General features: G+C 39.5%; 3 protein-coding genes across 3 annotated transcripts; 1 reads left to right on the plus strand and 2 right to left on the minus strand.

Moving 5' to 3' along the window:
* Positions 1-364: 364 nt before the first annotated feature.
* LOC311040153 (GTPase IMAP family member 9-like) lies at positions 365-1,722 on the minus strand. The gene is made up of 2 exons (XM_084050248.1): positions 1,608-1,722; positions 365-1,435 (listed from the first exon to the last, which is right to left on the minus strand). Exons 1-2 carry the CDS (start codon positions 1,615-1,617, stop codon positions 711-713), a joined length of 735 nt encoding a protein of 244 aa, XP_083906374.1. The 5' UTR covers positions 1,618-1,722; the 3' UTR covers positions 365-710.
* Positions 1,723-3,832: 2,110 nt separating this feature from the next.
* On the minus strand, positions 3,833-5,244 carry LOC311040152 (GTPase IMAP family member 4-like). The gene is made up of 2 exons (XM_084050247.1): positions 5,206-5,244; positions 3,833-4,587 (listed from the first exon to the last, which is right to left on the minus strand). Exons 1-2 carry the CDS (start codon positions 5,231-5,233, stop codon positions 3,854-3,856), a joined length of 762 nt encoding a protein of 253 aa, XP_083906373.1. The 5' UTR covers positions 5,234-5,244; the 3' UTR covers positions 3,833-3,853.
* Positions 5,245-5,397: 153 nt separating this feature from the next.
* Positions 5,398-11,321, plus strand: LOC311039839 (GTPase IMAP family member 7-like). The gene is made up of 5 exons (XM_084049842.1): positions 5,398-5,429; positions 6,020-6,100; positions 7,009-7,089; positions 7,662-7,702; positions 8,073-11,321. Exons 3-5 carry the CDS (start codon positions 7,034-7,036, stop codon positions 8,708-8,710), a joined length of 735 nt encoding a protein of 244 aa, XP_083905968.1. The 5' UTR covers positions 5,398-5,429; positions 6,020-6,100; positions 7,009-7,033; the 3' UTR covers positions 8,711-11,321.
* The last annotated feature ends 13,622 nt before the right edge of the window (positions 11,322-24,943 follow it).

The following is a 24,943-nucleotide window of genomic DNA, read 5'->3' on the forward strand; positions in this document are numbered from 1 at the left end:
CCTGAGTAAACCCAGAACTGATGCTTTAAAAATAACTGTTATGTAAAGGGTAATCAATTACTGGTATAGACTTCCACAGTATTTAGTATTAGTCACTAGCAGTCAGAGTTGGTTTAAAAATAGACTATTAGAGATGTTATGCGGAAAGAGATTGTTTTAGATTGTGAATAATGTTTGTCAGTTTATCATATTTGTCCTGAATCTGTTGGTTTTCACATGATCGTGCACACTTGCTGATTGTCTCTAGACCCTGTAATATATATATCACAACCTTTAAAGAGGGAGCTGAATCACAATACACAATAGAGCAGAGCAAGTCAATAACAGGAATACACAGCCAAATTAATTGTACAAAGTCCAACAGTACATGATAAAATGTTTATTTATTTTCATTACTATCATTTATTTACAATGGGTAGGTGGCACCACAAAGGCAAAAATGCTTCTTGTACAGATGATACACTATATATACCTATATTTTTACAGTTTTGATCATCAGTTTTCTTTTTGTTTTCGCTCGGTGTTCAAACTATTGTTGTTAACGGAGTATTCACCCAAAAAAATAATATTTTCTATCAATTACACACCCCATGAAGCCTTGATTTCATGGATATTTTGCTGTTTTTGTCGCATTCCTAAGCCAATAATTTGATGACCGGCAGAGACTCAATTGAGTCTCCTACTGAACAGCCACCCGTATAGTTACTTTTTTAAATTAACTTTATTAGCATCAGTATGAATTTCCCGACACGTTGTTTCATTGTTTTTAAGAATTCTGATACTTTTTCTCTTACGTTTTCCCCTCTCTCTTCTGCTTGTCTGATCGCGGCTGCCACTTCGTACATTTCATCTGTGTAGTTTCCCCCCCCATTTCCTACATTCATGATATCAATTTTCTTGATCAGCTCGTCTACTTGTTTTTTGTCCTTGCTCTTGTTGTTGAAGACATGGAACCTGCCACCACAGCGTTGGATAAGATGTTGAAGTTCTGCACCAGCTTCTCTCACATACTGTTCAATGTTGCGACCTTTTTCAATATCATCACCACGGGTGAACAGCACCATCATGTACTTGTCAGCGCCTTCTCCAAACAGCTTCTGCAAGGCTTCTACACAATTCTTCTCTTCTTTGGTGAATCGACCAATTTGCATGACGAGTAGGAATGCATGCGGACCGGGGCATGAGAACTGGATACATTTCACAATTTCCCCTGCGACGTCATCCACAGTTTGGGTTGTGTCAAGGATTCCTGGTGTGTCCACGACACTAATTTCTCTTTTGTTCCTTGAACAATTGATCATTTCACACTTAGTAGTCACTGTGCCTGCAGCGGATCTGGAATCAAATTCTCTCGCTCCAACTCCAAGGATGGTGTTACCAACGGCACTCTTCCCCACTCCAGTTTTTCCAATCAAAACAATTCTCAGGTTGTCACCTAAAAAGATAACAATAATAATGATATTTAATAATCATAATAATAATCATAATAATAATCATATTAATAATAGTAATAATGAACAATAATAATAATAATAATATTAATAATAATCCAAAATGTGTGAATTAAAGTTGAACCAGGATGTGTAGATTCCTGAATTTTAACATACCTGAAGCCATCTTACGTTGAATCAGTTGTCAAGGCAGCACAGTTAGTATTGAATCTGAAAATATTTTGTTCGGTTTATATCAAAGATGACTTTGAACACACCCCATGATTAACATATTATTTACATAACAGAAAACTGTCAGGTCAGCCCATGGCTCTAGGGGCGTGTAGCTTGCCACAAAAGCAGGAGAAAATGAATGCTTGCTGAAAAACTATATTCACATTGCAATAGTAATGTCAATTAACTGTTTTCAGAGAAAAGAGGATTGCTCTTGAGAAGAGAACGTTCTCTCCAAAATGTCCCTATATAGCAAACATCATCCTGTGGAAAGAAACCAGTTCAAAAGACAAAAATGTCTATGAAATTGAAATGTTTAGGATAATGATAATGTATATATATATATATATATATATATATATATATATATATATATATATATATATATGTTTGACTAAGTCAATTAGTCTGACTAACCACTTAAGGCCTATTTTTCATTTCATTGTACAACGGTATGTCGCACAAAAATAGCAAAGCTCTATCAAATCACTCCCTATTTGCACTGACAATCACACACAAATATATTACAAAAATGACATATAATCTGATTATAAATACAGCCGGTATTAAAACAAATGTAAGAGAGAGTGGGGGAGAATTAAGCAATATTACACGAGAGGGGGTGCTTTACCGTCATTATTGGCACGCCAGTGATGCGGTCAGGAACGAGGCGAAGCCGAGTTCCGCGAGCATCACTGAAGTGCCAATAATGTAAGGTAAAGCACACCCTCGAGTGTAATATTGCGATTATACAACAGTTACCAACAAAACACATCCAAATGTATTCATATTGTGGGGCAATTAATAATAAAAATGTTTCGCTATTGTCCGTTTCCCTGTAAAGAGAAGAGTTTTTGACTGAGAGACATTAAATAGTCCCTGTAGCAGGCTTTGAGTTTGAGGCACCGTCTCATCAACACAGCTGAGCTATCAATGCTTGCGCAGTGGAATGAATTCCAGTAGGCTATATGCTCCGTCGTACGACCGTGTCACGCGGCCAAAATAACTGATCTACAAGCTGACAACGCGTCGTTGTAGATCGGCTATTTTGGCCACGTGACACGGTCGTACGACGGAGCATATAGCCTACTGGACTGTTAACGAAATGGGAGTAATTTTACTTTACACAGAAGGATATTTATAACCTTCTAACCATTGATCAACCGTAAATCCACCAAATTAACAACATAGTCCATTTTGCATAGCTGTTTGTTCTCCGGTGGCGGCGGTGGGTCAGGCTACTGTCTGTTTGTTTTCCTACCGTGGGACAGCGTGACTTCACAGCACAGCTGTGCCATATATGGTCTAATCAGGTGCGGACTGGACTGCAGTGCGGAGTGATTTATTAATGTGATTAGGCCCGTGCTATGATGCTGGTTTGAAGCACGGCTAGAAAGCTATTTCAACCAATCAGATTGCTTGGTCGGAACTACCTGTTGTATAATCCACAGTTGATAAACTGCTTATGTTAATCATTGTGAAACTATATGGAAATCCCAGATTATATACATATCCATGAAGAAAAAAATAACAAAGCTGTCAGTCATGTTAAATGTAGCAATCATATCACATGCATTGACTATTTTTAATCATTTGTATTCAATAGCATAGTTTTTGTCCCAAGTACATCAGTTTCAGAATCAGTTTTATTGTTTTTTCCATATTCCACAATAGGCATACAAGGGAGCAAAATACTGTTCTCCGCAACTCATGGTGCTTGTCACATAAAAAACAAAATAGACACATTAAAAAGACGCAAAGACATTGATTGATTGAATACTTTATTAGCAGTTTGCAAAAAAAAAAGAGGATTATACCCAAGAAAATGGCTTGTTTCCATTGGGGTCCTTTGTACTCAATTCATCGAAACATTTAATGAGAGACATATACACAACACAAAATGCAAAATATGATGCAAAAACATCATATAAACCAGTAGTAATGAAAAAGAAAAATATGTGCAGTTCGGGGGGGGGGGGGGGGGGGGGCGGGGGGGGGGGGTGGAGGCTTTGACTTTTTACAGGGGCTAGTTCCGAATTACAATTGATCATCATGTCACACAATTTTTAGTGTATTAGCTATTTCTGTAAAACATTGTTCATAATCTTAGGAAGAAACATGATTAACTAATACACCCGGGTAAGTTTTCATAATTTTCTGTTTTGGAGGGATATGCCTTCATTGTTTTGTCACAGCCCACACCCAAGTACATTTCGGAATCGTCTGATACGTCCTGTCAGATCGTCAATAAATCTAAATACATATGACTTTTTTTCAGCCTCTTCTCTTGACCTGCTTCTTGTTGCTTCTTGTGAAATCATATCCTCTGCCTCTGTGTACATGTCATTTGTGTAGCATGTCTTTTCATTTGCTTTAACCATTTCATCAATCATCTCGATCAGCTCGACGACTTGTTTTCTGTTGTATTTGATGTTGTTGTTGAAGACATGGAACCTGCCACCACAGAGTTGGATTACTTGTTGAAGATCTGCACTGGTTTGCACATACCCTTCAATGTTGCAACCAACATCATCACCACGGGTGAACAGCACAATCATGTACTTGTAAGCCTCTTCCCCAAACAGCTCCTGCAAAGCTTGTACAGAATTCTTCTCTTCTTGGGTGAATCGACCAATTGCGATGACAAGCAGGAATGCATGAGGACCAGGGCTTGAGAGCTGAATACATTTCACTATTTCTTTATTTAATTCTTTCTCAGTTATTGTTGTGTCAAAGATTCCTGGTGTGTCAACTACACTAATATTTCGTTTCTTCCACATTCTTTTTTTCCCTTTTTGACACTTAGTTGTCACTGATGCGGCACAGGCTTTGCTTACAAATCTTTTCTTTGCAAGGATGGTGTTTCCGACGGCACTCTTTCCCACGCCAGTTTTTCCAATCAAAACAATCCTCAGGTCGTCACCTAAAACAATATAATCATCATCATCATCATCATCATCATCATTATCATCACGAAAAAGATGTGAATTATAGTTAAACTAGAAAAGTAATCCCCACCAGGCCAGGTTGCCTACCCAGGGCCCTTGAAACATAGCCTGTGAAAATGTTATACACCTACTGTACACAGTATGTGACCGTAACGGTTTCTGAAACCACTGACATTTGTTTAATTAGGAAATCACCAAAGTTATTCATCAGACCTAATTAATAGGGTTAATACTAAGGTAAAATACTAAGAGACTATTCTAATTTCCTAGTCATCTGGATGAGGCCAAACTGGTTTGGTTGAACTCCGGTATTGTGTTTATAGTACAAAGAGATAGTTAAAGCAGGTACGGCAATCTCTGCAGTTCACTATCAAACATAAACACTGAACTTGTCTTGAATACTGCTTGCCTTATTGCTACAGATCCTTCCGCATGAATTAAAAAGGGTGCTCGTATAGTGCTGAGAAACAATTTAGTATTACGTATCTATCTAGTAAGCAAAAATGTATTCTCTTATACAACATTCATGCTGGCACAAATAAATACCTAAATGTAGCACCCACCCACGATTAATTCTTGAATTTTAAACGTACCTGCAGGAACGGATTGCATTCCACCCATTGTTTCTTGAATCAGTTGTTAACAGTGAATGTGAGAATATCTAGGTAGCTTTATCTACACAGATGATTTTGAACACACCCTCTAATTAACATATTATTAACATAACAGTCACATATAAAACTGACTCAGATCAGGTTCCAGCCCATTTCTCTGGAGAAATACAACTTACCACAAGAGCAGGACAAAATGTCTTACAGTAAGTACTTTAATGATAACTTAAATTAAGTATACTTTATATAGAATATCTATATTTTCTTTGTATGTATTTATTTACATATACGTGAAAATCTCAAGGACCTTGTAGCCTGATTGCACAAAAACTATATTCAATTTGTAATAGTAATGATTATTACTGTTGACTATGACTATTTGGTGCCATTTTAGAAAATATTACTTCAGCACTACACACTGTAAACAAAAAAAATGAAGAAAAATGTAATCAATATTTGTTACTATTTTCATAAAAAAGATGTAAGTGGAAAACCAAAGTGCTCCAACAAACCTTGCAAACCGCCCAGGGAATGTTTCCAGTGCACAAGATGAAATTCTACATGAAAATGACAATTTGCAGATAATATACTTTTAGTATACCTAGAATATAGTATACGTATACATCCAAGAAATCCAGACATTGTCTTTTCTTGTTCAACAATTTTGGAATTTAAACCTTACATGACCTTGTTTGTGATAGATAATCCTGATTTAATAAATCAAATGAAGGAGCAAGGTCTTTAAACTAACTGTGCTATTGTAAACATTTATATTGTATTGTCCTTTGTATTACAGGAATGGATCAGATCCTGTAAACCATAAGACACCATCTCAGCCTGAACCGGGGTCTCCGTGTCAAACGCACAACATCAATAGGTAAAGCAGATTCTTAAAACAAAAAAACAATGATGGTAATTTTTCAGTCCTCTTTAGTTATTTTAGTGTATTTGTCACTGTATATTCGCCTATACACATTTAACCCATAATATCTATTAGGAGCAGTGGGGAAGTGCAGTATTTTTTCCCAAAAAAAGTTTGGAAGTGTGTTCTAATGTTAGTCTATTATAGCTAGATAACATCATTATCCATTGTCTTCATTATAGGAAATGTAATGAGTGAATTTTATCATTTTTATAATTGAAAACAAGATATATTGAAAGATGAAACCCAAACCCAACATAATATTTTAAAAAGTGTTTCCACGGATATGAATGCATAATAAGTCAGCTATGAGGTGGGAGAAAAAAAATAATGAAAAAAAAAATTTGTTGAGTATTTTGGGCTGAGTTAAATCACGGGTCAAGTGTCAGCAGGTTTCTAACACAATGCAAGGGTTAACACAGAATGAGGGAATGGGAGAAATGAAGGGTTAAGTGTGTTGCTCAGGGACGCTTTAGCACCAGTGAACTTCAGATTATTATTATTATTATTACTATCATTATATTAATTGTTGTTATTATTATAATTCAGTCCCCTTTAGATATTTTAGGGTATGTGTCACTGCATATTTGCCTCTACTTAAAAGTGAAATGTGTCCTCTGCAATTAGAGGTTACGTGTGTTGCTCAGGGACACTTTGGACGAAATGGTGACCTTCATATTACCAGACTCTACCCATTCAGTTATCAACAGAACTATTAGAGCAGAGCCCCCTGGTGGTGCTGGGGTGGTGGTGGCAGCAAACAGGCATAATAACAGTCCAGGGACGCTGACAGCAAGAGGAAGTCTGAACTGGCTCGCATGGCATGCAGTATACGCATCATTCGCTTTATCTTTGTATTACAGGAATGGATCAGACCCTGAAAGCGAAATGACACCATCTCAGCCTGAAATGGGGTCTCCGTGTCCAACGCACAACACCAACAGGTAAAGCAGATAATAATAATGATAATAATAATCATTTTAATAGTAATACATATTATTATTATGATTGTATTATAATATAATGTATTATTATCTCCATTATAACAGACCATATTCACACGGCGGCCATTTTGGAATTTAACATTGCGTTGCTGACAGCAACACAATGTTAAATTCCAAAACTTGCTGTGGCAACTGGGGTGGCATTTCATTGACTTAATGGCAATATGGCCGCCGTGTGAATATGGTCTATTGTAATAATTGTTTTTTGTATAATTCAGTCTCCTTTAGATATGCATGGGTATTTGTGATTAGGAGCAGTGTGGGGATGTGCCATTAATACAAAACCTGGGGAGAAATTAGAGTTGCTCAGGGACGCTTTTGGGGCGGACTGGGGGGTGAACTGATGACTTTCAGATTACCATATATGTGTGTGTTTGTGTGTGTGTGTGTGTGTGTGTGTGTGTGTGTGTGTGTGTGTGTGTGTGTGTGTGTGTGTGTGTGTGTGTGTGTGTGTGTGTGTGTGTTATTTGTTTTTGTAATTTTTTCCCGGAATGTTATGCTTTATTCTTCAGACCTCAGAGCGTAGAGGAAAATATAACCCCACTCTCAAAAGGTACTGTATGCAATAAGCTATTATCAGTTGCTTCTTAGCTAGACTAGATCTACAATATATAGTAAATATAAATTATCACCTGGAATTCATCAGTATATCAGCATAATGCATTTTGTCAATAAAGATCAATCAATCAATCAATCAATCAAAAAGCTGTATAGGAAAAAACAATAAAAAGATCTTGAAAAAAAAAAAAAAAAAAGAAGCTGTATAGGGATGAGTCCAAAACAGTGAATGCTGGGAAACAATTGTTTATCACATACTTTACCCAAACGATGACAGCAATAAAATATCTTCATCGACATATCAATTGCATAGATAGATTATCATTTTGCATTGCTGATTTTCCTAATCTCTTAAATTCTGACAGGAACCCATGACAGCATCAAACTAGTTCTGCTTGGACAGACAGGCACTGGAAAGAGTGCATGTGGAAATACAATCCTGGGAAAGAAAAAGTTCAAATCAAGAGCCAGTGCAGTACCTGTTACCAAAGAGTGTCAGGTGGAAGAATTTGATATCTTTGATGAACATGTTACTGTAATTGATACACCAGACTTCTTTGATGAAGAAATGCAAACACAAAGCCAACTGCATGCAGAGAAATACAGAGAGCTCTGTCAGTCAGGAGGATCTTGTGTGTATTTACTGGTGATGGAGGTGGGCAGATTCACAGATGGTGAGAGAGATATACTGGACAAGTTGGAAAAAGCTTTAGTGCTTAAAAAAGATAAAACAATTATTCTTTTTACTCGTGGGGACAGGCTAAAATGTGACCAGATGACCATACAGGATTTTGTGAATGGCATGGACCCTGTCCTGAAGAACACAGTTAGACAGTGTGGTGAAAGGTTTCATGTGTTTGAGAACAGCAAGTCAGATGAAAAGCAGGTGAAATACCTAATGAAGATGGTACACACTCTACTCCGCCATAGCCAGGGTTTGGAAGATAGTAAATCCCAGGGAGGAAGTACTGGTTGTGGAATTGCTGGTTGTGTGCTAGAATAAAAAAGAAGGATGGATTACACGGGCGTGTCCCAGCGTAGTACCGGGGTATTGCACATGCGCAGTGTTATCAGGAAGTGCACGACGGAGTGTTCCAGCAGAGGCGCTACATAAAAACCCCCAGGATCCCTTCTCAGTCGGTCGAGGTGTGTGTTTGTTGTTCTCTCCACTGAGCACCTAAACAGCTGGAGGTTTGTAATTCTAATACACAAGTGGACTAAATGACTTACATAGTTATAAAGAACAACAACAAAGTGACATAAACCCCCATATCCAAGTTTGGGCTAATATTCATTCTTTGACATGCCGCACAATTGTGCCTATTATGGCACTAAATAGGCCTACTTGTTTAGGCCATATTAACATTTCATTTCAGCAAATAAAGATCTTCAGCAGGTCTCCGTGGCTACTGAAGTGACACAAAACAAACACTACCGTTTAAGGGTCACACGCTGCCATCTACTGAGCCTTTTTGTATGTTCAGGCAGGATTTTACTGCGCATGTGCAATACCCCGGTACTACGCTGGGACACGCCCCTGTAATCCATCCTTCTTTTTTATTCTAGGTTGTGTGGAGGAAGTACTGGTTGTGTGGAGGACGTACTACTGGTGGTTCTGGTTATGTTTATGTGTGTATGTGGTGGTGGTTGTTCTGGTTGTAGTGTTGTGGAGATGTTCCATTTGATTATAAACCCCTTGAGATGCATCATCTCGTCTTCCAGGGGGGCCTCAGGCACAACACACAAACAATGACTTGTCAAAACAATCACATAAAAATCAACAATTACAACGACAAAACATACACATGAGTGCTCTCACACCATCCCAGACCATTCTACATCTGTTACACATGTCATCTAAAAAACAAAAAACAAATAAATGGGTGAAAAAAATAAAATAAAAAGAATCAGAATCTAAATACAATCAATTATATAAAACAAGAATCAAAAGCAAGAACAGTTAGATTTGAGCGAATCAAGCAAAGACATTTTTGAAAACAGGAAATGAAGTAATTGATCTAAGTAAAGCAGATACATTGTTCCAGTCAGAAGGTGCTTTAAACTTAAATGAACGTCTCCCAATTTCTTTCTGTATACCGGCAGGTACCTCAAAAAAAGGTTGTTGAGAGTATGTCTTAATGGATATCTTGAACTGTACGGATGTAAAAGCTCTTTCAGATAAGATGGATAATTAAAATAAATACATTTAAAAACAAAAAGCAACCAATGAAATTGTCTCCTATCATGAGGAGATAACCAATTGAGCGTATCATACAGAACACAGTGATGTGTACTGTAAGGACACCTGAGTAGAAATCTATGTGAGTACAAATGTGTACTGTAAGGACAAATCTACAGATATTATTGTAGAGCTACATTTAATGAATGAAGATGTGTCTCAGAGGTGTTCTGATATATGATGTCACCATAATCAATGATAGGAAGTAGAAGCTGCTGAACAATGTGTTTTCTTATTTGAAAAGTAAAACAATGTATTGATCTACTCTGAGGCTATTATTTGCTTCGGGTTGTTGGCATATGATAGGCAAGTAACGATTCACTCAACACAGTACCCACGGTACGGTAAGATTCACAATACTAGGTTCAAGATCTGTTTAGATCCCATAACCCAGAGGGACAGGTGTGTTGGATAGTAAGTTGTTTAACAACTGTTGGACAGGGTCTCTGCCGGCAGACACTGATGATTGAGTAGGATCATTTAGATAAGTTAAAGGTACTTCAAAGGGTAAATCTAGCTCATTTTACATTTAAGCTGAAATTCTAAAGATTGTTGCAGTTGTTGCACACTGCGAGAAAAACACAATAGGCCTATTATGTAAAATACTCATAAATATAGGTGACTTCTCAAAAAAAAAAGGTATTAAGAATGCGTACTATATGAAGTAGTGGTGCACCCCTAATATTTAATGTAGTTGCAAATCATCAGCCGTGTCAATGAGGACAGCTGTCCCCTGTATACCGGACCAGATATACATTTACAAAACCATACACATCCACCTTATATACTGTATAGTATATTATGTTTGTCTGTTTAACTTTGATATCAATCATTTTTGTATCTGCTCTTAACTGCTTAGGTTCCTCCAAGCTAATTGTACTCTTGGTGGTCTGTTTTAGGTGTTGGTATTTGTCATTTGATGACTGTACCTCCTGCACAACAACATATGTTTGCTCTTGAGAGAAATTATGTTTCTGAGTCTCTTCTTTCATGACACTGTAGAAATTACCAGTATGATGTTGTGTTGAGCAGTGCACTGCTCTTAAAGGTAATGTTGAAAAGCAGTTATGTGATTGACCATGAATGAATCAGCATACAACACATCCACTAGTAATATATTCAGGCTAATCACGGAATATATGTCATAGGCTACATAACGATAGGCTATATAGCTACTTTTTGCATGTCATACATTATGCCTATACATTACTTGCATGGGCATATTAGTCCAAAGTTCCATATAACAACATGTATTCATTATTGTACTCATTTCCATTCAATGCAGCTTGAGGTTTGTGGATTGTGGAAGATAATTCAATGTATAAAGACAATAGTGTTTGATTGTTTTATTGCATAGATAAAGCAATTTTGCCTATTTTTATCTATTTATTTATGTATTTGTTTGTTGAATGTAAATCCAGCCACATAGGAAATAACAGTTTAACATAACCTTTAAAATAACCTTTATTCAGAATCAATTGAACAATAATTAAAACTGCTTAATATTGAGAAGACAGTGGACCAAATGCACCAAAGTCTACTACAGACTCCAAGCATTCCACTCCATGGCACGCTTTACCTGTGGTGTACCCTCGCCACCTGTTTAATGTACAGGAGCTTCCCTGTGAGTTTATTGCTGACAAAGCTCTTTATTCAAACAGATGAACTATTGTAGTAGTGATTTCAGTCAAGATGTTTTTTTCCATAAATTATTAGAATTATTTAGAATTCTCTAAAAAGTCAGTGCATTTATTGAGTCTGTCCAAGAACATGCAAAATGTACTATTATTATTTGTTACAATTATTAAGAAAGTTAGGCATAAAGTTAAGCATTTCCAAATGGCCTGGTTTGAAAATGGATGTTTGACATCACATGAACTCCACTTTACTTAGTATGGGCAATTGCACAAATGACAGCGCTAATCAGCACACGTTGTTCACCAAATAGGCCTCAGTCACTCAGGGTTGACCATGGTTGGCACATGGGGTCTGAGGTCAAATTACTGCATCTATAAGAACTTTTATTTTCCTTTCTCGATTCATTATTTTTTTACTCACCAATTGTGGTCATCTTTTTGACTGGATCAATGGCCTCCAGCTGCTCCCCATCGCCATGCTTTGGCTTTTGACCTTAAGTAATATTATGTAATTATAGTCCAGTAATAATGTCACTTGACCTCCCACTAATTGCAACAAAAACAAACTCAACTGATTTTGTGTCCTAAATATGTCCTGAATGAGAAGAAAAGGTTGCAAGGAATTGCATGAAGGGAAAATCTAGAAATTCTAAATGGCCGCCCATCCTCACTATTATTACATATACAATCAAATATCTTGAAAACCGAACACTGTAGGAAGACAACATTTGGCAGGAGTGTTGCTGAGGACCCAGGGAAATACAGTATCAAGTTTGAACTTGTTTGGATGAGCGGTTCTTAAAAAATCTGCAATTAAGTGGCCCATTCAGAACAGACATATATGTCCAAAGACCACTCGCACCTGTTTCATTCACAGATTGAATGTAACAACAAAGAGTTACCGAGGCAAACATCAGGTATGTGACAAAAGTATAAATATAGCCTACTACAGTTTAAAATAAGGAAAACATAAGGAAAGCAATGCTTGTCTGTCAATTAGCAGCAGGGACATGGCCCCTTATGGGCCTGGAGGTTGATTACACTAGGATAATAGAGAATGGAGCCCAGGCATCATATCATGGGCTGTTCACCTTTCCCCTCTAGCTGTTAAAAAGCTCCAAGCAAAGGTAAATGCTATCCCTTCCACACTCCTCCACATCCCTGCCTAGACATCCAGTAGACACTGTCGGTTCTGACCAAATCTGGAGCTTATCAGATATCCCTGTACTCCACACCCACCCCTCACCTCCAGAGGTACCAGGCCCTATAGCAGATGACCTTGACTTCTGAGGCAATTGACATTGTGAAGTAGAATCTCGTATTTAAATAAACTAATAAAGCAACTTTTTACCCAACAATATATATTTTCAAACAAAAAAATGGGTTTGTGATAAGCGTCGCATCGCAAGCTTGTAGATCTGCTATTTTCAGGATTTCTTGTAAGTTTTTCAATGCATAATTTTTTATTGAAATTCTTTACTTAATTGCAGATTTTTACTTGCGACCCATAGAAATGGGTCTGTGTTTAAGTCTTGCCAGACACTTTTACAAACACATTGGTGAAGGCATTTCGTGTTAAGGAATTTGTCCCAAGTGTTTTGTAATAACCCCTATAAATGACAATTGTCACAATAAATATGAGTTTTAAGCCATTTCCTCCCATTTGATGCCAAATCAGAATATGGCAGTGGATTCCCCATCTATGAAAAACTTTAAAAAAAGTTTCTACAGAAATATATGTTTTTAATATAGTTCAGTTTAGTGGTGGCCACCATCTTTAAATGGTACATTTTGAGGCATTAGCAAGCATTTTTGAAATGTGCATACAGCTGATTTGGATTCAGAACCCCTAATACCCCTTAAAAACATGCATGCCCTAAATTCACACGATTTGCCTTCAGCACTTTGCCTAGACTAAAAGGGCTAAAAAGCGTTTTGGTACTTTTGGTACATACTTTCCATTTTCAAAACTTTCCCTTCATACAATTCCTTGCAACTTTTTTTCTGTCATTCAGGACATATTAAGGATACAAAATCAATTGAGTTTGGTTTTGTTGCAATTAGTGGGAGGTTGACCCCCATTTTTGCATAAAATGCCTGGACTATTATTCATTTGCAAAAGAAAGGTAAGCGGTTTCACATACAGCATCTCAGATATAGGTTATGGGGATACAGAGTGAACCCAAAGTGGTACAAAGCTGAGCCTGCATTTTAAAAGGCTTGATTGTAATAAAATGAAATAAAACACATCAAAATTGCAATTTAAAGCAGTAACTTTTTAACAACTATATAGCATATTATGTCCTACAAAATTATATAGTTACACATGTTTAAACAATAGCAATCCATCCATAATCCATAAATAGACTCAGGGGGGTCCCTGCCAGGGGCTTGACTGTATTACTATGTATAGGGGAGACAATGAGTTTCATCCTGGCATTTGCCAAAGCACCTAGGCAGAACATGCCAGGCAAGGCGAAGACTGGCCAATCACAGCGTGTCCTCGCCGGACATACTTGCAGAGACTCTTGGGTAATGAAGTCAAAGACGTTGACTGCCATGTTATTTGTGTCCAAAGTGGCCACTGATACCCCAAACTACAGAGCTGCTTTAAGGTTTAAATGGTTTTCTTTGATTAAAATAAGTGTTAAATAGCTCTATATTCTGTACTCATTGCTATTGAGTGTTTGTTCAGTAACAGGAGTCTCCATGTCTCTCCAGCTCTTTATTGAACATAAAATGCATTTTCAGGTCAAGCTACCAATTTTATCCAATCAGGATAGAGAACTCAGAAAGTACACAGATTAAACAAGTGAAATTGGAAGTGATGAGAAAGAACTGATCAGACGCAATTGGAACCGGAACACTATACAAATAATTGGCTGAAATGTTGTCAAATGCATTTTCTGTTCATCCAAGAGCTGGAGAGACAGGGAGACCCCGGTGACTGAACAAACGGTCTATACAGCAATGAAACCATCAGAATATAGTGCTTTAATCATGACAAAAACATTTTTTGTTCAACCAAACAATATCACTTACCCAACCTTTATCCAAAAACTGTAACAAGCTGACATTTATGCATACAAGAAAGTCAACCTGATCATGACCTATAGTTGTTAACTAAAATATGTCAACTGTTTTCTCGTAAGATGGATAATGGATAGATGGATTTTATTTTGTCATTGAACACAAGTGTACAATGAAATGATCTTGATGGCATCAATCCAATGCGAAATAAGCAATAGAATGCATATAGATGTTGGTAGGTACTAATAAATAAACAAGGTTGAGTTATGCCATGTAAATGCTGATTTGCAGCAGCTAATGTTCACTGTTCACATAATGGTCCCACACTTTAAGCTCTAGAGCGTAGAACAAATATTAATAAATATTAGCAGCAACAAAGCAGCAGAAAACACAAGCCCCTAGAAAACATATGTGTAAGCAAACAGTTGAAATGTTTATCCCTTAATATAATGTGTAAACTGTATTATTTATTGATGACGTGATTGAGACCAACACTTCCATCTTGAATGAGAGGTAGACGATTGGTCTCCCCTGAGGGAGAGCTGAATTTGAATCTTGGGTAGCCTACAGCAACAACTTTTTGCAGCTTTGTTTATTGCGTAGTAGTTTAGCTATAGAGCGTTTTTACTAATTCCGTGTCCATAAGTAGCAACAGTGTGCGTTTAGCACTGTTGCAACATACTGGGTGTGTTTTTTTCAATCCATCCAATTGAAGCATTGTTAGAAAAGTGTCTAAATCAACACACCTCTTGCTGATTTTCCCAAATGATGGTGAGAGAGACATACTGGACAAGTTAGGAAAATGTTTTGAAGGGGAAATTAGAGAGAAAACAATCATTCTCTTTACTCGTGGCGAGTTTCAAACATGACCCTGGAAGCATTTGTGAGTGGCTCTGACCCTCATCTGAAGAAGATAGTAGGGCAGTGTGGTAACAGGGTCCATGTGTTTGAGAACAAAAGCTCAGATAGACAGCAGATGCAAGACCCGATGCACAAAGTGCAGGTTTGCAGGACAGGTTTGCCAGCAATAATATTGCTTGGGGTCTATTAAAGGTAGGGTAAGTGATATTTTTTGGTTAAAACAAAAAGTATTTTGTTAAAAGGTTAACATACTATATTCTGAAATTATTCATTGCTATAGAGTGTTTGTTCAGTCACAGGAGTCTCCCTGTCTCTCCAGCTCTTTAATAAACAGGAAATACATTTTTCGGTAGGTGTCAAAATCTCAGCCAATCAGGAGAAAGTACCCATTTTTAAGCTTAATGTGTATAGTGTTCCAGTTCCAATTTTGTCTGCTCATTTCTTAGTGTCATCACTTCCAATTTCACTTGTTTAATCTATATCCTGATTGAGTTCTCTGTCCTGGTTGGATAAAATTGGAAATGAAACTGAAACTGACAAACACTCTATAGCAATGAGTACTATCAGAATATAGAGCTATTTCACAGTTATTTTAACCAAAGCAAATCACTTACCCATACCTTTAAATTAATTGATTTAGTTTGTGACGGCCAGAGTCACAATTGACTCTAATTAATGGGCCAATTGTCTAATTAATAGGCCAATTGACTAATTAATGGGCCATCCCCAATTTACAATGATTGACACCTGGCAATCTCCCTGCTCAGTACTGAAATTGCCACAGGTGTGTGATTGAGTGAGTGATTTTCAGTTTGTAGGCTGGCAGCAGCACTCAAGGACAGTGGTCCAGCTTTCTTCTTATCCAGCTTATTTTATTTGACCTGGTGTGGCTGAAGTTGGAGCAAAGTTATGTTCACTTCACCTTCACTAAAGACAACAGTTCACTAAACTGCTAAGCAGGCCTGCAGATTTCAACTTCACCTCCACTGCACATGAATCCAGGGAGGAGAATTGAACTGAGGAGGAGAATTGTTTGGAGAAGAGGAGTCCATTCAACACCAAGGTAACATGGAACAATATACATTACAATCGAGGATGGAAACACTTGACTGACGGCAAGAGGAATAACTCAAACACTTGACTGACAGCAAGAGGATTTTTAATCATCCACAGCAAGAGGATTTTTGTTTTGACTGCACTGAACTGTGTTTGGACCACATAATTTTGCGTGTGAAAATGGACCTTTGAGTTGCTTATTTTAGGAGTGTTGACGTGCATTAATAACCCCCATTTGTAACCCTGGTCTTGAGTTGAAAAAGACATTTGTTTGCATTTATTTTGTTTTGGGGTTGATTTTTGTTATTTCCTTTAATGCAATTTGTTGTAACCCATCCCTCATTACCCCAATACACGGCTGTTCCAAAACAATTTAAGGGTTCTTTATCTTTTATTGAGTCCTTTGTTCGTTTCCCTTGACACCACCTGGCTACATAACTAAAGGAGAGAATAACTGCTCTCTGGTAGGTACACGCCTACCTGGCACCCCGTCCCCAAAGCAGCTAATTGAGGAAACCGTTACAAGTTTAATTCAATTGATTGCTGTTTACTCCTTTTTGTAATTGTTTTTTGTTCTACAATGAAAAATAAAGTGAATTCAGTAAAAACTTGGGATTGTGTTTGTAGACACCACACATCTTCCACTGCCCTTGGGGAAGATGAAGTATTGGTATAACAACAGATCCACATTTGCGTAGCACAGCCACGGACTAATTGTGATGTAATAATAATAATAATAAACAGTTAAATTATACTTTTCAAAGATGCCTGAAGGCCTTCTGACCACACTGAAAACAATCTCTGTAATATATCAATTGAACTTTAAAGGGGTATTTCACATTAAAACACTGCTGGGGTCATTTTATCGTCTACTCTGGTTTTTGTGTGCACTCCAGACAGTTTTACCTTGCTTGATTCAATATTTAGATGTTTGACATTCATGTTATCAGACACACCCCTTTCCTGTATAAACCCATTGTAATTTCAAACTCTATTTGAACCATGTTAGACTAATTGAAAACACACATCCCAGGTTCTGGTGACCGCGTCGCAGTTCCCGCCCACTTCCTGGCGCCGGAAGTAAATACTCAATGCATTTTTCCCATTGACTTTTACAAACATATTTATATAAATTAATTTAGGCCTAGAATCAAGCTATCCAGGATAGCGGTGAATCATGACCATAAAACGTTTGATTCTGTGAGAAAAAAAAATTGAAAACGGCAAAACAAAGGGTATTTATTAAATATAGTATATCATATCATTAAATATAAAATTAAAAAAAATCACAGAAAAAAAGGTTTTATGGTCATGATTCACCGCTATCCTGGATAGCTTGATTCTAGGCTTAAATTGATTGATATAAATGTTTTTGGAAAAGTCAATGGGAAAAATGCATCGAGTATTTACTTCCGGCACCAGGAAGTGGCGCAACTGCGATGCTCTATTGTCCTTCTAATCAGGGAGCTGGGTTTTTTTCTGTTTTTTTTTTTCAATTCCTTTTTTAATTTATTTTAAAAATCATTAAAATTAAAAAGTTAAATATCCCCTGTTCTCTACTTGCAGGTTTCAGTTTAGGGTTACCATAGTAGCCTACTTGGTTGGAATCAAGGGCAAGGCTATGTCTATAGACCAATTATTTGTTTACCAACATTGAGACTGGACGCACAGGTGATTGTTTCACGCAATCAATTCCCAACCTGTTATTTCGCGCTGCGCTGGTTTCAGCGCACCCCAATCCCCTCTTGTGTGTTGGCTAGTGAGGCGCGTCCTAGCGAGACCTGATAGAATGGGTTTCATTGCACGCATACTGGTTGCACGCATACTGGTTCTTATCAGTGTGACGTCGTCTGTTAAGGGGTCTATAAGGTATGGCATAGAGGATCTATGTCATGACATCCACCATAGGTGCACTGGGAGCCAAACTGGAGCTGGACGTTTGATGGAATGCATTGTGAGAGGGTAACCGCCTTCCATTCCGACATCTCGCCACTCCGACTAGTGGCTTCCGCGTGCGGTTAGGGTTAGGGTGAGGCCGGGTTAGGTATAGGGTTCGTTAACGTCGGAAAGAGCTGACTGGACCTAACCTGACGCTGCCAGATCCAAGAAGCTTGCTTCACACATTTGTTTCAGGGAACCTGGTTACTCAATACTGCCCCCATCTGGCAGAGTCAGGTTAGACTGGACCAGCTTATGAATAAACACTCTTTTCAATGCATTTCAACAAACTCCTGGCTCCAGGAATTTGCCGGCTGGGCTTGCCAGACCAAAGTGACACCTTCAGGAGGCTTTGATTGATTGATTGATGTACTTTATTTAGTAAGACATGAGAACAGTACATGACAGTACATAACAGTACATGGAAGTACAAATTCGCAATACAAGGTCTACTAAACTGGATAGCTCATTAAGCACTTAGCTTGTTTAAGATGAGATCCCCATGCACACAAATCATGATGACATATAAGAGACAGACAGATATACACACTACTATACAGAATGTCATACAATCAGTTTACAGGTTACTGGTATGAAGGGTGAAAAATATGTAAAAAAGAAGAGAGAGAGAGGGGGGGGAGGGGGTAGGTTAGGTTAGGACATGGGGTAGGTTAGGACTTGGACAGGGGCCATTTTTGAATTGCAGCCTCCTGAAGGTGTATCTTTAAGGCATTTTTGAAAGTGAGTAGGGTTTTACACTCCTTTACTCCTTTTGGTAGGGCATTCCACATTTTAGATGAATAGCATGAGAACGAGTTCATTCTCTTTGTTGTGCCAAATCTGGGTTGAACATGGTTTGTGGAGCTGCCTCTGGTGTTATGATCATGGACTTGATTAACATTTTGGAAGTATTTTGACAAATACAGGGGGATCCCAATGTTGTGGTGTATCTTGAAGACCAGGCCCATAGCAAGTTGCTGTACTCTGTCCTCAACCCTAAGCCATCCAATCCTAGCAAAATGGGCATGGGTTAGATGGGTTTTGTAATTGAGGCCAAGAAGTAGCCTTACAAGTTTGTTTTGGGATGTTTGGAGCCTTGTTTTTAAGGCCTTGGTGGTGTTGTGATACCTGCAATTGAAAAATGGCCCCTGTCCAAGTCCTAACCTACCCCACCCCCCTACCCCCCCCCCCTCTCTCTCTTTCTTCTTTTGTACATATTTTTCACTCTTCATACCAGTAACCTGTAAACTGATTGTATGACATTCTATAGTAGTGTGCATATCTGTCTGTCTCTTATGTCATCATGATTTGTGTGCGTGGGGAACTCATTTGAAGCAAGCCCAGTGCTTTAATGAGTCTTCCAGTTTAGTAGACCTCGTATTGTGAATTTGTACTTCCATGTACTGTTGTTCTCATGTCTTACTAAATAAAGTACATCAATCAATCAATCAACATATTTTTCCTGTCCTTACTTACATAGCCTTGATTAACTTGGAACAAAAACCCTCTATGGCAAATGCTTGGACAGCACTGACCCCTAGTGGCCAGGGTCTAGCCTATGAATAGCATTTCCATTGCCACTTGCAGTCTTACATTCAAAAATCACCCAGCGTGAAGTAAGCAGTGCTTTTGATGAGTTTATTTCATTGAGCTATGTGAACTAGCTAGTGCTGTGGTTCTCAACCTTTTCAGGCCGCGACCCCCAAAATAATCCTATTTGAACTGGGGACCCCCCATTTTGATTGACTCCGTTCCACAGATAACTATTGTGAAAAATAGCAGATCTACAAGCTCAACGCCTTGTGAGCTTGTAGATCGGCTATTTTCAAAATGTTTGTTTCTTTCTTATATTATTTGACAATTTGGGCAATGTTTTATACTAGTTTGTTGATTACTTTTGTTGTTGCTTTTTTTAGGTATGAAAAAGGTCTTAAAAGTCCTTAAATTGACACTTCACTATAATCTGGGGACCCCCCAAAAATCATGTGGGGACCCCCCTGGGGGTCCCGACCCACAAGTTGAGAACCACTGAACTAGTGGAACAATGTTAAATCCCTGTTGTCTTTTTTAGTGTGTTTCTTTTGCACTCTCTGATTGCTCACTGTCTTAATGCTTACTGTTTTATGTAAAGCACATTGAATTGCCTTGTTGTTTGAATGTGTTGTACAAATACACTTTGCCTTCCTACCCTATACCCTGTAACAATCGCCCTTTAACTTGGAAAGGGTAACTATTAACTAAAAAGGAAACAACAGGATCGGCAGGTTGCTAGTTGTGGTTAATTTATTTCAAGCCACAATAAATAATAATTGTCACAATCAAATGGCAAATAATAATACACCTCTTGGTTTTTAACTACTGTCCCTGTCTCTTTCCCTAACAAATAAAATAAATAAACCAACAAGTCAATCAACAACGATTATTTCACATGCTCTCCCCTCAACCCAAACAAACCCCACTGTCCTTTGTCACCCCACGGACCGAAACTTAAATAATACACAGTCCCCGCGACAGTCCTCTTCTTTACCGCGCCTCTGTGGCTGTACAGTTCCTTAATCCAAAAGAAAGCAAAACGTCGTCCGCGACAACGGTTGAAATAATAAGTTTGGGGTACCCCTAGTATTTGTAATCCAAAAGAACTGGTCGCTCGGTTTTATCTCACCCGGCCGCGGCTCCTCCCGTCTCCAAACACCGACCGGCGTCTCATTCATAAAACCGCAGCGCTCGACGTCCCGCAGCAGCAACGTTATGTTCCTCTCCCGCTGGGCTCGATAGTTCTTATAACTTCAGGCCGCAGTTTACACTTAGTCAATTCTGTAACCGTGTAATACTGGCGCCTCGGAGCTCCGCTCTTCCCACCCGTTCCCTCTGGTACACGGGTTGTTTGTTCGATTCCCCTCCCCCCGTGGCACACCCTCTATTTCTAACGTCGGGTGGCTCCAATGTTCCAATAACCCGCAGCACTCAGCCCCATTACCTCTCAAGTGAATAGGAATATATCTCAGTGTCCAACATGTCACATATCACTCGTATACAATAACATGCATAAACTTAGATCAAATGTTAGATATCAATCAGATATAATAACATCCATATATCAGGCAGATAAATATAATAAATATAATGTGCATTTGTCACAGTCCCCCCCCCCCCAGCTGGAAGCTATTTTTCCAAGTCCTCCCAAAGGAGGGGTTGAGGTTAGCCACATTAAAATGTATCCACTTTTTACTCTTTCCTTTTCACTCTGTATTTATTAGGACCTAGCTGACTCGCTCTCTAGCTGGACCTGACCTTTTCGGGGGCACTAGCTCTGAGGAGTCTGATGCTTTTGAGAGTGAATGTTTTCTCGCCCAGACCAAATCACCTGGCTGGAACCGCGTGTTCCGCCAGGCACTGTCGTATTTGGCTTGCCTGGTGCGAGAGACACCCACCCTTTGTTCAACTTTTTTGACCACGGCCCACTTGGTGTTATAGTCAAAGGTGACCAGCAGCATGGTGTTCTTTTTCTCCCTCGGGAACGGCCCTGCAGAGCCGATCCCCAGGACCTCTCCTGCCTGGTCAGCCTTAGTGGACGGTAGTAGGGCGAACGGCTTACGATCATCCGGCCTGCACCGCTGACAAACGCGACAGCTACTGACGTACTCCCACACCTGTCTGCGGATCGTCGGCCACCAGGCCACCTCAAGGATTCGAAGGAGTGTCCTCAGCTTACCTGGATGACCTCTCGTGGAGCGGTCATGGAAATATTCCAGGAAGCGGTGGACCCGGCTGTCGGGCACCACCAGCTGATATTTCACTCCACGGTCTTTGGACGGCTGCCTTCGGTATAAGACCCCTTGAATTTTCTCGTAGCCTATGTGGTCTGTCCACTGGTCGGACTGGCCTAGGTTTTCCCGTATATCTCGGACTTTGGGATCTGCACGCTGAGCCCTGGCTAGGCCCGCAAGGGTTAACCCCGACGGCCACTTCTGGATCAGGCCTTCCATCTCCGGTGGGACGCCTCGGGATCGGGGTCCCAGGGTGACACCGTCACCGGCCCTCGATGGTAACCCCGGCACAGCCTCACACATCTGCGCCGACGCCTGGTTGGGCGGTGGCCGTGAGGCGCTTTGTCCGTTGATCTTCTTCCAGCGGGTGCTGGAGGACCGGCCATGGGATGCAATAGCGGGTGGCCCCTGAGATGCACCGGCAGGGTGAATGTGGGGAGTGCTGGTGGGTCGACCTTGAGGAGTACGTGGCCCACAGGAACGAGTGTCTGGCCTATGCAGAGCTTGGGAGCTTAGGTGTGATGATGTACCGGCTCTTTTTACCTTCGCCACCTCCTTGCCCCATTTCCCCTCTCTCCTCATACAATGTTCAACCACTTCTCTCCGGAGTCGATCAACTGAGGTTTTTATGAGAGTCTCCATCTCTAGCATCCGGCGAGCTATGTACCCCCTTAGGCTCAGTTCCCTATTAATGCCACTCTCCATTGCTTCCTCAAAATTCCCCCTGACCTGCTGTACCTCTTTTTCACAGGTCTGCAACTTGTCCTCTATTTTGGCCAATTGTTGCTGCACCATGCACTCAGGGCCCTCACTTTCCTCCAAGTAGGCTGCCGCCTCTACTACCTGCTTTGTTTTTTTTCCATTCTGTTCCATTGTAATTTCCCCGTTTTTCCCCGGTTGTGATTTTTACAGTGTATTTTATTCTTATTTTATCCTTTCGATACAATTATTAAATTGTGGCCTCAACTAGTGCCCCTTTAACCTGCGTTCCCCGTACGGGCCACCACATGTAACAATCGCCCTTTAACTTGGAAAGGGTAACTATTAACTAAAAAGGAAACAACAGGATCGGCAGGTTGCTAGTTGTGGTTAATTTATTTCAAGCCACAATAAATAATAATTGTCACAATCAAATGGCAAATAATAATACACCTCTTGGTTTTTAACTACTGTCCCTGTCTCTTTCCCTAACAAATAAAATAAATAAACCAACAAGTCAATCAACAACGATTATTTCACATGCTCTCCCCTCAACCCAAACAAACCCCACTGTCCTTTGTCACCCCACGGACCGAAACTTAAATAATACACAGTCCCCGCGACAGTCCTCTTCTTTACCGCGCCTCTGTGGCTGTACAGTTCCTTAATCCAAAAGAAAGCAAAACGTCGTCCGCGACAACGGTTGAAATAATAAGTTTGGGGTACCCCTAGTATTTGTAATCCAAAAGAACTGGTCGCTCGGTTTTATCTCACCCGGCCGCGGCTCCTCCCGTCTCCAAACACCGACCGGCGTCTCATTCATAAAACCGCAGCGCTCGACGTCCCGCAGCAGCAACGTTATGTTCCTCTCCCGCTGGGCTCGATAGTTCTTATAACTTCAGGCCGCAGTTTACACTTAGTCAATTCTGTAACCGTGTAATACTGGCGCCTCGGAGCTCCGCTCTTCCCACCCGTTCCCTCTGGTACACGGGTTGTTTGTTCGATTCCCCTCCCCCCGTGGCACACCCTCTATTTCTAACGTCGGGTGGCTCCAATGTTCCAATAACCCGCAGCACTCAGCCCCATTACCTCTCAAGTGAATAGGAATATATCTCAGTGTCCAACATGTCACATATCACTCGTATACAATAACATGCATAAACTTAGATCAAATGTTAGATATCAATCAGATATAATAACATCCATATATCAGGCAGATAAATATAATAAATATAATGTGCATTTGTCACAACCCCTCTTTGCAGTCAGTCCATGTCGCTCACAGGAATAATAACATGGTCAGGTAGGCCTACAGGTCAAAATATTACAACTGAAAGGTTCTTTTCAGAATAATTTTATTTTCCTTCACAGAGCGAGGGAAATAGGCTGGTTTTTGTTTAGTTTCTTTTTTTCAAATAAGAAGAGCATACTGAAGTTGTGGAATCCACTCAAAAAGATCAGTTCAGACCAGTTAGCCTTCTACTCCATGCTCTACATGCAGCTGAATCAGACTACAAGGGCATAGTATTCACAGCAAAGGACACAATTGTGATGGTTATTGGGTCAGAAATGGGGCCCTAAGCAACTGAAGACTATCAACACCTACATTAATGTGTGGTACATACACTTGCATCAGCGGCTGTCTTGGACCTGCTATTTAGCTCATCATGCACAAGTTCATGCAAATGCCTTGGAATGTTCTGAAATACACAGACATGTGTAAGCTCTAGTTTTTCTGTTCATTAAATTTGCTTGGTTGCTGCAGGCTGATCCCAATGTTTATGAAAATGTGTTAATTTAATTATGATAATAAATATAATGTATCATAATTTACATAGGCACTGATATTCATTAGCCCAATCAGAATAAAAGTACCTCCTGTAAACACAGGAAGAGAATATTCCAATCCAGTCTGATCTCATTCTGGTTGAGAGGGGTGGCTTAAACCTTTTCATAATCAGATAAACAGGCAAATATCCCCATATAAACACTGGCTGGAACCTTAATGT

The sequence above is a fragment of the Gymnoscopelus microlampas genome (genome assembly GCF_963454915.1).
Source record: "Gymnoscopelus microlampas genome assembly, chromosome: 23".
NCBI lineage: Eukaryota > Metazoa > Chordata > Actinopteri > Myctophiformes > Myctophidae > Gymnoscopelus > Gymnoscopelus microlampas.

Coding starts and splice junctions, on each gene's coding strand:
- LOC311039839 (XM_084049842.1), top strand. CDS start 7,034: ATGACACCATCTCAGCCTGAAATGGGGTCTCCGTGTCCAACGCACAAC. Junction 7,090..7,661: donor CCAACGCACAACACCAACAG/GTAAAGCAGATA, acceptor TTTATTCTTCAG/ACCTCAGAGCGTAGAGGAAA. Junction 7,703..8,072: donor TATAACCCCACTCTCAAAAG/GTACTGTATGCA, acceptor AAATTCTGACAG/GAACCCATGACAGCATCAAA.
- LOC311040152 (XM_084050247.1), bottom strand. CDS start 5,233: ATGGGTGGAATGCAATCCGTTCCTGCAG. Junction 4,588..5,205: donor AATGCAATCCGTTCCTGCAG/GTACGTTTAAAA, acceptor ATATTGTTTTAG/GTGACGACCTGAGGATTGTT.